Source organism: Elephas maximus, chromosome 9, assembly GCF_024166365.1.
Source record: "Elephas maximus indicus isolate mEleMax1 chromosome 9, mEleMax1 primary haplotype, whole genome shotgun sequence".
In the NCBI taxonomy this organism is placed as follows: domain Eukaryota; kingdom Metazoa; phylum Chordata; class Mammalia; order Proboscidea; family Elephantidae; genus Elephas; species Elephas maximus.
In genome coordinates this window covers 18,093,343-18,105,500 of record NC_064827.1, presented here as the reverse complement: position 1 = coordinate 18,105,500, position 12,158 = coordinate 18,093,343, and the positions used below count along the sequence as shown (strand labels likewise).

The 12,158-nt window shown below is 39.6% G+C and overlaps 1 protein-coding gene across 5 annotated transcripts in view; it reads left to right on the top strand.

The window, feature by feature from the left end:
* Window positions 1-12,158, top strand: part of PTPRD (protein tyrosine phosphatase receptor type D) — a 591,083-nt gene that overhangs the window by 530,539 nt on the left and 48,386 nt on the right. For all 5 annotated transcript variants that reach the window (XM_049896355.1, XM_049896354.1, XM_049896353.1 and 2 more), the window contains 2 exons: window positions 7,250-7,369; window positions 8,401-8,555. In XM_049896355.1, coding sequence (XP_049752312.1) covers window positions 7,250-7,369; window positions 8,401-8,555 — 275 coding nt within the window. The remainder of the gene's footprint in view (window positions 1-7,249; window positions 7,370-8,400; window positions 8,556-12,158) is intronic.

Sequence of the window (12,158 nt, the reverse complement as noted above, 5' to 3'; positions counted from 1 at the left end):
GCTCTCTTAGCAAGGCTGATGTTCAGCTGGGATGCACCAGCATAATTGTGTTGTTGTTGTTGTTAACTGCTGTCAAGCTTTCCCCCAACTCATGGTGACCCCATGCACGACGGAACAAAATGCTGCCTCGTCCTGCACCATCCCCAGCATCAATTGCAGATAAAACCCTTATGATTCGTAGGGATTTCATTGGATGATTTTCAGAAGTAGATTGCCAGGCCTTTCTTCCTAGTCTGTCTTAGTCTGGAAGGTGAAACCTGTTCAGCATTCTAGCAGCATGCAATCTTCCACTAACCAGAGGGGTGGTGGCCGCACATGAGATCCACTGGCCAGGGATCACACCAGAGTCTCCTGCAAGGAAGGCAACAATTCCACCACTGAACCACCACTGCCCCCAGTAGAGTTGTACTGGTTGTTGCAGCATGGAAATGCATCGTTACCGGCTGGTATACAGAAATTATCTTCCCATTGAAACCTTGGGTCACCTAATGGTATTACTCAGTGGCAGTGACACTAAAGTGTTGCTGGACCAAGGCAGAAAATAGCAGTTGAAGTAAGGTTAGGTGGGGACCGTACCTCTGCTCAGGAGTGATTGGGGCTGAGGTGCTGTCTTTAAGGGTCTGAGCCATGTAGGAAGAGCTAATATCCTAATGCTACCTGGTGCTGGCAAAGAAGCTGCTCACCCAGGTATTCTCTGGTTACAACAAAGTGCCAGAAACCTGAGACATAATGACTATCAATTTAATGGGGAAGTTACTGGAAAAGTTGGACATGACTGCCTATGTCAACTTCTGGCAGACAAATGAATCAGAAAGGTATACCAATAAGTATTTTTAGTTAATAAATGGTTTGGAAAATGGTAGAATGGTTCAGTGAGCTTGTGAGCAGTGGTATGGTATATATAATCTTTTTTTCATAGAATAATGTTTTTCAATTTTATGGTTTTATCTGTGAAAAGCTGTCACTGCACTGGTGTTTAAATGCTTTCATATCATCCTCATTTCAGATATTCCTTTGTCATTTGATTTCTCCAGTAGATAGTGGTCAGCAAAGATAAATGAAATATACAAACTGGACTGTTTTCCCATTTGGAAAGAATAGATATGGCCAAACATTAGTTGAATGCAGAGAATGACACTTTTGCTAAAAGGATAGAATTATTGGGATGCTTTCTGTCTTTTTTGTGGAGAATCAAGTATTAAACTGGACTTTTTGAATTGCCAGAAAAGGTACTGTAACTTGTAGAAATACAGTTCGGCATATAATCGTTGTGCCCATGAAAGTATATTCCAATATATCATACATTATCTACTATATATAATAGGAGGCTTCAGAGTGGTGTAAACAGTTAGTTAACGCACTAGGCTGCTAACCAAAAGGTTGGAGGTTCGAGACCACCCAGAGGCACCTGGGAAGAAAGGCCTGGCGATCTACTTCTGAAAAATTAGTGATTGAAAACCCTACAGAGCACAGTTCTAGTCTGACACACAGGGGGAGGGTGTCACCATGAATTGGAACCAACTGGATGGCAACTGGTAAAACATACAATATAAATATATCTTTGTATCTTATCTAAATATATCTACCATGTGGCAAATGCATTTTATATCAGTGATGCTGGAGCCCCTTGGCTGTGTCACTTAGTGAGCTACAGCTGGAATTCTGGTGTTTTGCCTTGCTGCCGTGCTCAATAAATATTGGTTAAACTGAAATGAAGAGGTTTTGATTTTAGGCCATTTAAGAATAAGCCAACCTAGACCACATTACGGTTGATCATAAAGTTGGCTACCACTTATTGAGAGCCTATGATGTGCCAGGCACTTCCAAGATAAGTCAAGTGGGGAAAAATGGAACTTAGAAGCATTTCCCCAAAATGCAATCAGTGCACTTACTGGATAGACTCCTAGCAGAGATTTCCAATGACCGGTTTCTCTTCTGCGTGCACTGAAGCGTGTTTTATCATCCCATTGACTTGCTTTTGGTTGTTTGCCATGAAAGAGGTAAAATACTTTACAAATTAATTCCAGCACTTAAATTTAGCCTTGATCAACCTGTTCTCTCCATAATTGTAGAGAAATGAAAGCTTACCACATAAAAGCGATCACTTCATAACTATTAAAAGAAATACCTCCCCAAAACTCAGCCAAAGAGCTGAACTGTCTTATTCAATTTAGGTTTTAAGTAGAGATCCTGGGCAAGGTTTCTAAACCACAGCCTGGAAAGCTGGTTTCATTGTCTTTTTCCACCCTCAAGGTCTCTCTGACACATTTTCATCTCAGAAGAGACTGGGGACCAGGTAGATGAAGGGAGTTGTTTGGAATCTCACAGCTACCTGTTGGAAGAAACAGGAGTTCTCAGCATATCTCCATATTTAATCAGTAAAGCAGATGAATCTAGGCAAAGAATGTGTCTCATTTCATCTTAGTGTCCCCATAATGGCTACCTACCCACTGCGGTTAAGTTGACTCCCACTCATGGCAACCCCACGCGTTACAGAGTACAACTGCTCCATAGGGTTTTCTTGGCTTTAATCTTTAAGGAAGCAGATCACCAGGCCTTTCTTCCAAGGCACCACTAGTTGGTTTTGAACCACCAACCTTTAGGTAGTAGTCAAGGGCGAACCATTAGTGCCACCCAGGGACCTATTTCATTGTACCTAGAAGTCCTAAATAAATATCTCTTAAAATTGATAACATGTTGCTTTCTTTTCACATTTAGGATGATTTAGGTAGTTTGTAACAACAACAGGAAATCCAGAACATAATCTAATAATTAGTAATAGCTAAAAAAAAGAAAAAAAAAAATTTTTTTTTTTTCTTTAATGTGGCTCCAGGAAACCCTGGTGGCCTAGCGGTTAAGTGCTACGGCTGCTAACCAAAGGGGCGGCAGTTTGAATCCACCAGGCACTCCTTGGAAACCCTGCGGGGCAGTTCTACTCTGTCCTATAGGGTCGCTGTGAGTCGGAATCGACTCGACAGCACCGGATTTGGTTTTTTAGTTTGGGTTAATGTGGCTCCACGGAGCCCTGGTGGCACAGTGGTTAAGAACTATGGCTGCTAACCAAAAGGTCGGCAGTTCAAATCCACCAGCTGCTCCCTGGAAATCCTGTGGGGCAGTTCCAGCTCTGTCCTACAGGGTCTCTTATGAGACCAAGTCGACCCCAACAGATTTGGTTGTTTTTTTTTGTTTTTTCTTAACGTGGCTTTAAATGCAGAAGAAGGACCTGGTGATCTGCTCCCGTAGAGATTACAGCCTATGGGGCAGTATTACTCTGTCACATGGAGTCACTATAAGTAGAATATTGACTCAGCGGTACCCAGGAACAGCAACAATACTTGGCTGGCCAGTGGAAATGAGGGAAATCTTCAGTGAGATGAATGGACACAATAGCCACAACCGGGATGAATTATCCAATAGGCAAGGTAAGCACAGTGCTCACCTTGATTACCAGATCATCTATAGTGAACAATTTCACCTTTTTTCACTACATCAAAGAGTCTGCTTCTAGGTATGGCTGACATTTTTTGTCTCTCCCAAGCCCACAACATCTTCCTACAGAATCAAAACCTCTTTTCAAATTTACAATCCCTGACAGGGATGCGTGACCCAGTGAACAAGGTAAGCATGGACTTACTTGTGCTTACTTCTTAATCTGTAGTGAAAAATTTCACGTTTTTTACCACAAAAACATGGAATAATCCACCCTTGGCCACAACAATGGACTCAAACATACCAATGATCATGAAGATGACACAAGACCAGGCAAGGTTTTGTCCTGTTGTACGTAAGGTCGCCATGAGTCAGAGCTGACTGAATGGCAGCTAACAACAGCAGTACTGGTTGATTGCCTCTTTGTGCCAGGCCTCGGGTTTTGTGTTTTAGGTACATCAATGTCTAGTCCTTACAACAGCCCTGTGACACTGGAGATAGTGTTCCCATTCTATAGGCAAGGCAGCTAGCCTTTGGTCATCCAGTAAGATTCGGCCTAACTTCTATGCATCAGTCATGAAGGCCACCTGCATTCACTTCAGAATCAAAAAGTCAAAAAGCAGTAGTTGTATTCAGTCCTTCCTGCCTTCTAGTTCTTATTTACTCAGAGGGAAGCTGCCTGTATTTCTCAGCTCTCACACTTAGCTTTATATATATATACATGAAGCCTAACAAACAGTAACTCTCTCTAGAAACACCTTCTGAGGTTTTCTCTCAGGATATAAAAGGTGGGAAGCGGGCTGTTGTCAAAGTAAAATATTTCGAGAGGAAAATGGAACTAGTTCATTTACATTAGCCAATTAGAAAAAACATAATAAATTTCTATTATTGTCTTTTTTTTTCCCTCACTACACTTAAGACGTTCTCTCTAATGTTAAAATGGGAAATTATTTGTTTAGCGTGTGGCTGAAAACGAAAGACTTAAGGAATATTCATCAACAGAGCTAAGGCCCTAAATTTAGCCTCAGAAATCAGATGAATCCTGTGTAGGCTCCTCAGAGAATGAGCTTGAGAAAGGAAACACTCAGGTCACAGCAAGGGGGAGAAGGTACTTCTGTTCAGATGAGCTCAGGGAAAGCTGCTCTTCCTGCTTCTGGAATCATGCCTGTCTAGATCACATGCGTTAGGGTATTTCTTTCTCATAAACTCCCTCTGAGAATATTTCCTGAGAGAAAGCGGCAATGTCTAAATATATTGTCTTTTTAATATTGCTTCTGATTTTTGCAGTTGGTTGAAACCTTTTAAAGCAGTTTTTTTGGTAAAGAGAAAGATTATAGTGGGTTACTTTAATTGAGTATAAATGTAATTTTTTTTCCTTTAGCTAGAAATTTTCACAACATTTACTCCTCAGAGTAATGTGTTGAGTATTTTTTTTTCTCTAAAGAGATCAGATTAAAACTAAAGCAATAATAGCTACAGTTGCCAAATTTATTTCTAAAAGTATGAGATAAATTAGTATACTCCTGGTTTTTCATACATTTTACAGATGAGGCAGATTTGTAGATGGACAGTCACCAAATAATGGAGTGATTTTCCCAGTGGTCACATAAGGGCTGGCTTCCAGTTCTTTCCGTTGTCTCCTTAGTCTTGCCTCACCACAAGCCTGAATTTAGCCAGTTCCTAGCTCTGAAATATAATTGCCATGGGTTTGGTTCATTGCATTAAACGTGACCTTATAGATCATTTTATTGTATTAGCTTGCTGTATTTGTGCCCATCATAGTCGTATTTGTCCTCATCAGATTTGATCTGTTGGTTTTGATTTGAAAGGGTGGTCATCCAGCTGGAACTATTAAATAATGAGTTTGAGCTTCTCTCTTGACTCCTTAACTAAACAGATTGCCGGCACCCTCTTGGATGCTGCAATATGAGACTTCCAAAGTAACTGTGGTCCTTTGCAGCGAGACATCAACTTGACATCTATTTTATGGTTGAAAACAGAGCCTTTGGCCAAATTCTGTAATTTCTTCCATCTCCATCATTGCCACTTAAGTAATGTTGGCTCTATCCAGGTGTTAATCTTCACCAAGTATGTCAAATATGACCTGGGTTTTAGGGGACAGTCAGAGGACATAAAGAGGTGCTCAGTCCTGGTCAGACTGTACCAGTATTTCCTTAAAGCATTGTCTTTCCCTTTTGTTGTTTTTCTTTGAATTACAGCATATGATAGAAATGTAAAACACAGAAGAATACTTTCTGCATCTAGGAAACATGCAAACTACTCTTTATTTTTTTTTTAATCCTGCAAAGTAATAGAATTTTTATTTTACTGTGAGCCACTTTTGTTTGCTTTTGATTAAATAGGTGAGGGTTGTGTTTTCACAGCTGATACAAAGGCAAGGGAGTTAAACCTTGTGAATCCAGTTTTTGGTTTATTGGACAAACTATAGTTTAAAGTGCTTTTTTTATACTTTTTTTTTTTTGGTTTGTTTTTGTTTTTTTCCTTTTTCTTGTCTAGGAAATTGTTTAGAGGATTAAACTCCCCCTTTTCACAGGGCCCCGTATCTGGTTAGAGGGAGCCTGGAGCTCTCTAAAGAGCAGAGCTGTAACTGTGCAACAGAAAATGACAGTATTATTCACAGACTGCTACTGATATTTATATTCCACATAAAAACAAATAATTATCTAGTAATTCTCTCCACTGGACCAAAAAAAATTCTAGTGTCTGGTATAATAATGCCTGATTGCTTTTCTTTTAAATCTTTTAAATCCAAAGATGGTGACTTGGGAGCCTTTCTTTTTCAAGTAAAGGCATGTTGCCTAATATAAAATAGTGCGAGATTTCTTGACCTAGAGAAAGGCGTTTCAGTGGGTTTCAGTTAAGAATTACTCCCATTTTTCTTTTATAATATGACATAGGAAGGGTAAATGTATTCTGGTCTATGGCCTTATTCAAAAATATACTGCTGTGTTTGTCATTTCCCATTAGGTTTCTTAATGCCCGATGGACAGACTCAGTAAGTTTGAGGCTTACTGGAGACTTGAAGTTATTCTTTGTTGCACGTTAAACTAATTGGGTTGAATACCTTTTGTGGGCTTTTGCTCAGCTCCGTGTAGAAATTGTCGAGTATTCCTCTCAAAGGATTGAATTTTAAATTATTTAAACTTTGCACTGCTAATGTCTGACGTTCTGCAACTGCTTTTAAAGAACAGAAATCTCTTTTTCCCCTAGCCATTACAGATTTAATTTGTTTGGGATACAAATACTATTTATCTAGTATTTAAAAGAAGGACACATGCTTGTGGTGTTTATTATGCTTTGATTGATTTACCAATTATTTCTACTTTTCTTCAAACAAGCGTGTTTGGAAATCATGATAGCTCAAGATGAAATAACTTGCGTCTTTTAAATCTTGATGGATGAACACTAACAGTTTGCCTGTGTAGCTTAAACGCCTCAGTGTAACCTTCCCAGCGCGATGCGTAATGTCTATCCCAGAACAAATTTGTGTTTTCTTTTCAAGTACACTGAAGTTTCAAATACCTCTCTCCTGATTTTACTCAGCCACAATCTGCAACTTATTTTTCTCCAGGAAAATTGAATCCTTTCCTGTGTCGTAGTCCTACCGGTTTGAAAAATGTTGTTTATATTGGCATCAGAGCGGTAATTTGCATACATTGGGATAACAAGATGCAAGCCAGAAAAAGATCAACATAAAATGAAACGCAGAAAGGCTGTTTTCCTTCAACAGCAACTCAAAGTAAAGCTGATGGAGAAGTGGATAAGCCTCTGCCCTGACTCTGTCACTTGTTTCTTCTAGGTGAAGTGTGACCAGTATTGGCCCAGCCGAGGCACAGAAACCCACGGGCTGGTCCAAGTGACACTGCTTGATACGGTGGAGCTGGCCACATACTGTGTTCGAACATTTGCACTTTACAAGGTTTGCTTTTTTTGTCGTTGTTTGCTCTCCTTCTCTCCTCTCCATTATTTAAAGAGAGCTGCTTTTGAGAAATCAGATCTCTTACGGCTTTCGTTTAAATCTCGATCCCACTGGCAACAGTGAAGAATGAAATAATTTTTCCATTATCACGCAGCAATTTTTCTCCTGGTCTGGCAATTTATCAGTAAAGAGGAAACTCGTGCTCTCAAATGAAGGTTTCGGCAAATGAAGAATAGATGAAGAAGAACTAGCTCTTCCTGTAAGATATAACAGCAGCACTCCTGTTAGTTAAGCCTGAAAAATGGAATGCTTCTCCCATGAGAATTTTATCTTCTGGCACAAATATTTGTCGTTTCTGAATATCTCTAGGTTTTTATCTCAAAGAGTGTATGTTCTCAAGGGGGGGTGGGATTAAGATAGCATATTTCAGTGTTACCCTTCCACATGTTACTCTTTTGTGGTTTTTTAAAAATATTTTATTGTATTCTCAGTGAAGGTTTACACAGCAAATTATAGGCTCCCATTTGAGAATTTCTATACAAAGTGTTAAGTGACACTGATTAGATGTCAGCATTCTATTTAATTGTATGTGGTTGTTTCATTTCCAGTACTCTAGTTTCCCTATTCACTTCTTTGCTTTAGAATAGTTAACCTTTTGGCCTCATATAGATGGTTTTTTTAAAGGAGCACTGTACTAAGGGGTAATTGCCTTTATTTTGTGTGCCATTTTGTTATTTTGCTAAAAGGTGACTTCAGGGATAGTTTCAGTTTAAGGTTTAAAGGGTATCTCAGGGCAGTAGTCTCAGGGAGTCCTCTAGTCTCAACTGGCCAGTAAGTCTGAGCTTTTTAAGCATAGTGAGTTCTGTTCCATGTTTTCCTCCCATTCTGTCAAGGTCCATCTATTGTGGCCCTAATCAGAACAGTCAGCAGTGGTAGCTGGGCACCGTCTAGTTCTTCTGGTCCACATATTATTCTTCACTGGAATCTGAGTCTAGGAAACGAGAATTTCAGCCTATGTTCTTACTTCCCAGAATGGTTCAAGCGAGAAGAGAGAAGTGAGACAATTCCAGTTCACCGCCTGGCCTGATCACGGCGTTCCAGAACACCCAACACCTTTCCTAGCTTTCTTACGGAGAGTCAAAACCTGTAACCCTCCCGATGCGGGTCCAATGGTTGTGCACTGCAGGTAAGGAGCACTGAGAGCATCTGTCTTACTGGCAGCCAAAAGCTTTGTTGGGAGAAAACTAAGTTGTTCCTCATTGGATGTTTCTTTGCAACTTCTTCTTACTCTGGGACAGTAAATGCCTTTATCAATAATACAGATAATTTTTTTTTTTTTTTTGTCAAATGAGACCTATTCTGATGCCACTAGAAAGTATTGATGTAGGTGCGTATCTGAAGTCCCCTGGAGACAAGAGGCAACTATGGTCCGTTGTTTTTTTCTCTTTGGGGAAAAATAAATAGATAAATACATAATTAATTGTGTACATGGCCATAAAACATATAAAACTGGACAGAATTGATAATTAACCTAATTAGGTCAAGCTTCACCACCTATGTGGGGGAATATTCTTAAAAACATATGTATATGAATTGTCTGACAAGTCCTTGTAGGCTGGCCTGAAATAATCTTTTTACTATTTATAGGAAAATATGTGCCCAACAAAATAATACTGTAAACATGAAACTTTCAAAGAAAATCTCTTACCGCTTAAGGATGTCTTTTGCACATTAGTGCTATCAAGCCACTGACTGCAAATATACTAATTGATTTTTTTTAATTATTTAATAAAATACATACAAAGATCTCTAATATGTAAAAGGTTATTTTATGTATTTGGAGATGATGGTGTGTATTTCCCCTGAAATGTTTTATTTATTTTATTTTACTGAATTCTAACTAGCATTCTCTACTATTACTACTATACTCTATATAAGTACTCATAGATTTTTTAATATTAAACTGATTTCTTTCAGCTGCCTGATCATTACTGTCAAGTATCGTTACTAAAGGACTACTCAAGATAGCCAGTGAGAGTCTGTTACTGAGAAGTAATTATGTATTTCTTGTGAATTCACAATAGTTTCTTATAACCAGAATAATTCCAGTGTGAGAGAATAAGGCTTCTTGCACAGATAAGTGAAATTGGAGTATGGAGGTATATGAAAAAGGACAGGAAACCGCTATCGTAAACTGCCTCTATCATAACTGAATAGCATAACTCTCTTGAACAACACCCTGTATTATACTCCAGCATAATACCAGAGACCCTAGGAATAGTTAGTTGTAAAGGATAAGAAGGAATGAGACATCACCATTTTTGCAAAAAGAGGGAGACTATGGATGTATTAGAATAGAAGCAATAAAATTCACTGAACAATGGCCTAGAAAATTCCAGACAAGATAATGTTTTATTTCCTTTTTCCAGAAATTTTTTTTTCCCGTAAAGCCCAATAAACATGCTATCCTCTATTTATATTGTATTAAGTATTTCACAAATTCCAAAGCCTTCTGCCATGCTTTATTTTGATTGAGTTTTATACCAGCACTTTAGAGGGACATTAGAAGAGAAAACAAGAGAAGCTGTAGGGTTTGGTTCATGTAAAAAAACAAAAAACAGTTGACATCAAGTCAATTCTGACTCATTGCAACACCATGTGTGCAAAGTAAAACTGCTCCATAGGGTTTTCATGGCTGCAACCTTTCAGAAGCAAATTGCCAGGCCTTTCTTCCAAGGTGCCTCTCAGTGCATTTGAAATGCAAGCCTTTCCATTCGCAGCCCAGCCCTATTGGTTCATGTGCTAATAGCAAAAATACAGGTGTAACAATCAGCCTTGTGACCCTGTAACCAGGACAGAGGGGCCTTTGAGGACCAGTCACTAGGTTGCAGTTTTCTGCATGATTTTAAGTCAGTAGAAGTTGTTTTTATTAATTTGAGCCAACGTTTTTACATCAGTGAAAGCAGAGCCCTGGCCCTGCCTGTTCGTTTCAGATCAGGCACAAGACCTCGGTCTATAGACTTGTGCTGTACACACATTTCTTTTCAGGCCTCAAAGAACCAGTGTGACTGGTTGAAAGGAGGCCCTGCTTGATGTGAGCTGAATCTGATTATAAAGATCAGACAGGAAATGTTTTCAGAAGAAGCTTGGAAATAAGATAAGGCGCCGGAAATTTGGATTCACTGAAGAAATGCTGCCACGATATGCCAAATGGCAAAAATGTAGTTCACTCCATTGACCATAAGCAAGGCAGGAAGCTTTCTGCTAGGTTCTTTGAGGGATCCAGAGAAATTTGCAAACGAATAGGAGAGATAAGATTGTTGCTGTTAGCTACCCTCCATTCATCCTCTGACTCATGGTGACCCCACGTACACGGAAAGGAAACACTGCCGGGTCCTTCGCCATCCCTGTGATGTGTGTGCATTGAATCATTGTGACCCATAGTGTTTTCATTGACTGATTTTTCGAAGTATATCGCCAGGCCATTCTTCCTAATCTGTCTTAGTCTGGAAGCTCTGCTGAAAACTGGCCAGCATCATAGAAACATGCAGGCCTTACTGACAGATGGGTAGTGGCTGTGCTTCGCTGTAATGCCCAATTTTGAGAAAACGCACACACATGTTAAGCCACCTAGGTTCGCCTCTGAGAGGCTAAAAAAAAAAGTGTTTTTTTTGTTTTTTTTTTTGTTTTTGAGACTACTCAGGAGAAATCAGAAAACCAAGGTGAATGTGCAGAGCTAATAGATGCTGACATTTGTAAGTGCTGTGTCTGAAGCTCTGGAGAAGCTGTAGGGAGATTGTGTATTGAAACAAACAACAGAAGATAGGTAAATTGGTGGAAGAGATTTGTTATCAATTTTGAAACAGTGTGAGAATGATGCAGCATAAACTAAGCTGTGTGTGATAAACTGTGATCACCCATAGATAATTTCATGCGTCTGCTAAGAAATCTTCACCTCTTTATGAGCGGCTGTGTCAACATGGTCATATTGCAAACCATCGGGAATCCTTGGCTTGGAGACAAGCACAAAGCTTGAAAGCATAATCTTTCCACCAGAGCGGCAGATTAAAATCATTCCAGATAACAGTTACTCTTCTGGTATTGCAAAAATGCTGGTATAGAAACCATCTCTAAGCAGGAAGGAACTATGCAAAAAGTCCCAATAACCAAGTCACTAAGGGACACTGATCACACTTTTCAAGATCATGTTGCAGAGTCACACAAAATACTCTGCAAGGTATATATTTCAAGTTATGATTTCTCTTATGACATACCAGGAGTTTTTCTCTATGATGAAGTAGGAACAAACTTGGGGACAGTGGTGGCCCAGTGGTAGAAGTCTCCCCTTCTATGCAGGAGACCCGGGTTGGATTCTGGGCCAACGCACCTCATACATACCCACCACCTGTCTGTCAGTGGAGGCTTGTAAGTTGCTATGATTCTGAACGGGCATCCGGGAAGCTTTCAGACTAAGATGGACTAGGAATAAAAGCCTGATGATCTACTTCTAAAAAAAATCAGCCAGCAAAAACTCTATGGATCACAATGATCCAATCCCATTAGGCATGAAGTCGCCTTGAGTTGGGGGCTGACTCAGCAGCAGCCAAGGACAACAACAGCAAGGGACAAACTCAAAGTAAATCAAGCCTTCTGCCAAGCAGATGCTTTGAAAATGGAGACTGTTTTAAGAGAGATCTGGTAGAGGCAAAAAAAAGTGGGGGAAAGGGTAGAGTAAGAAAAAATACGTATTCCTCCAGTGGTTCTATCTAGTAATAAACGTACCAGGACT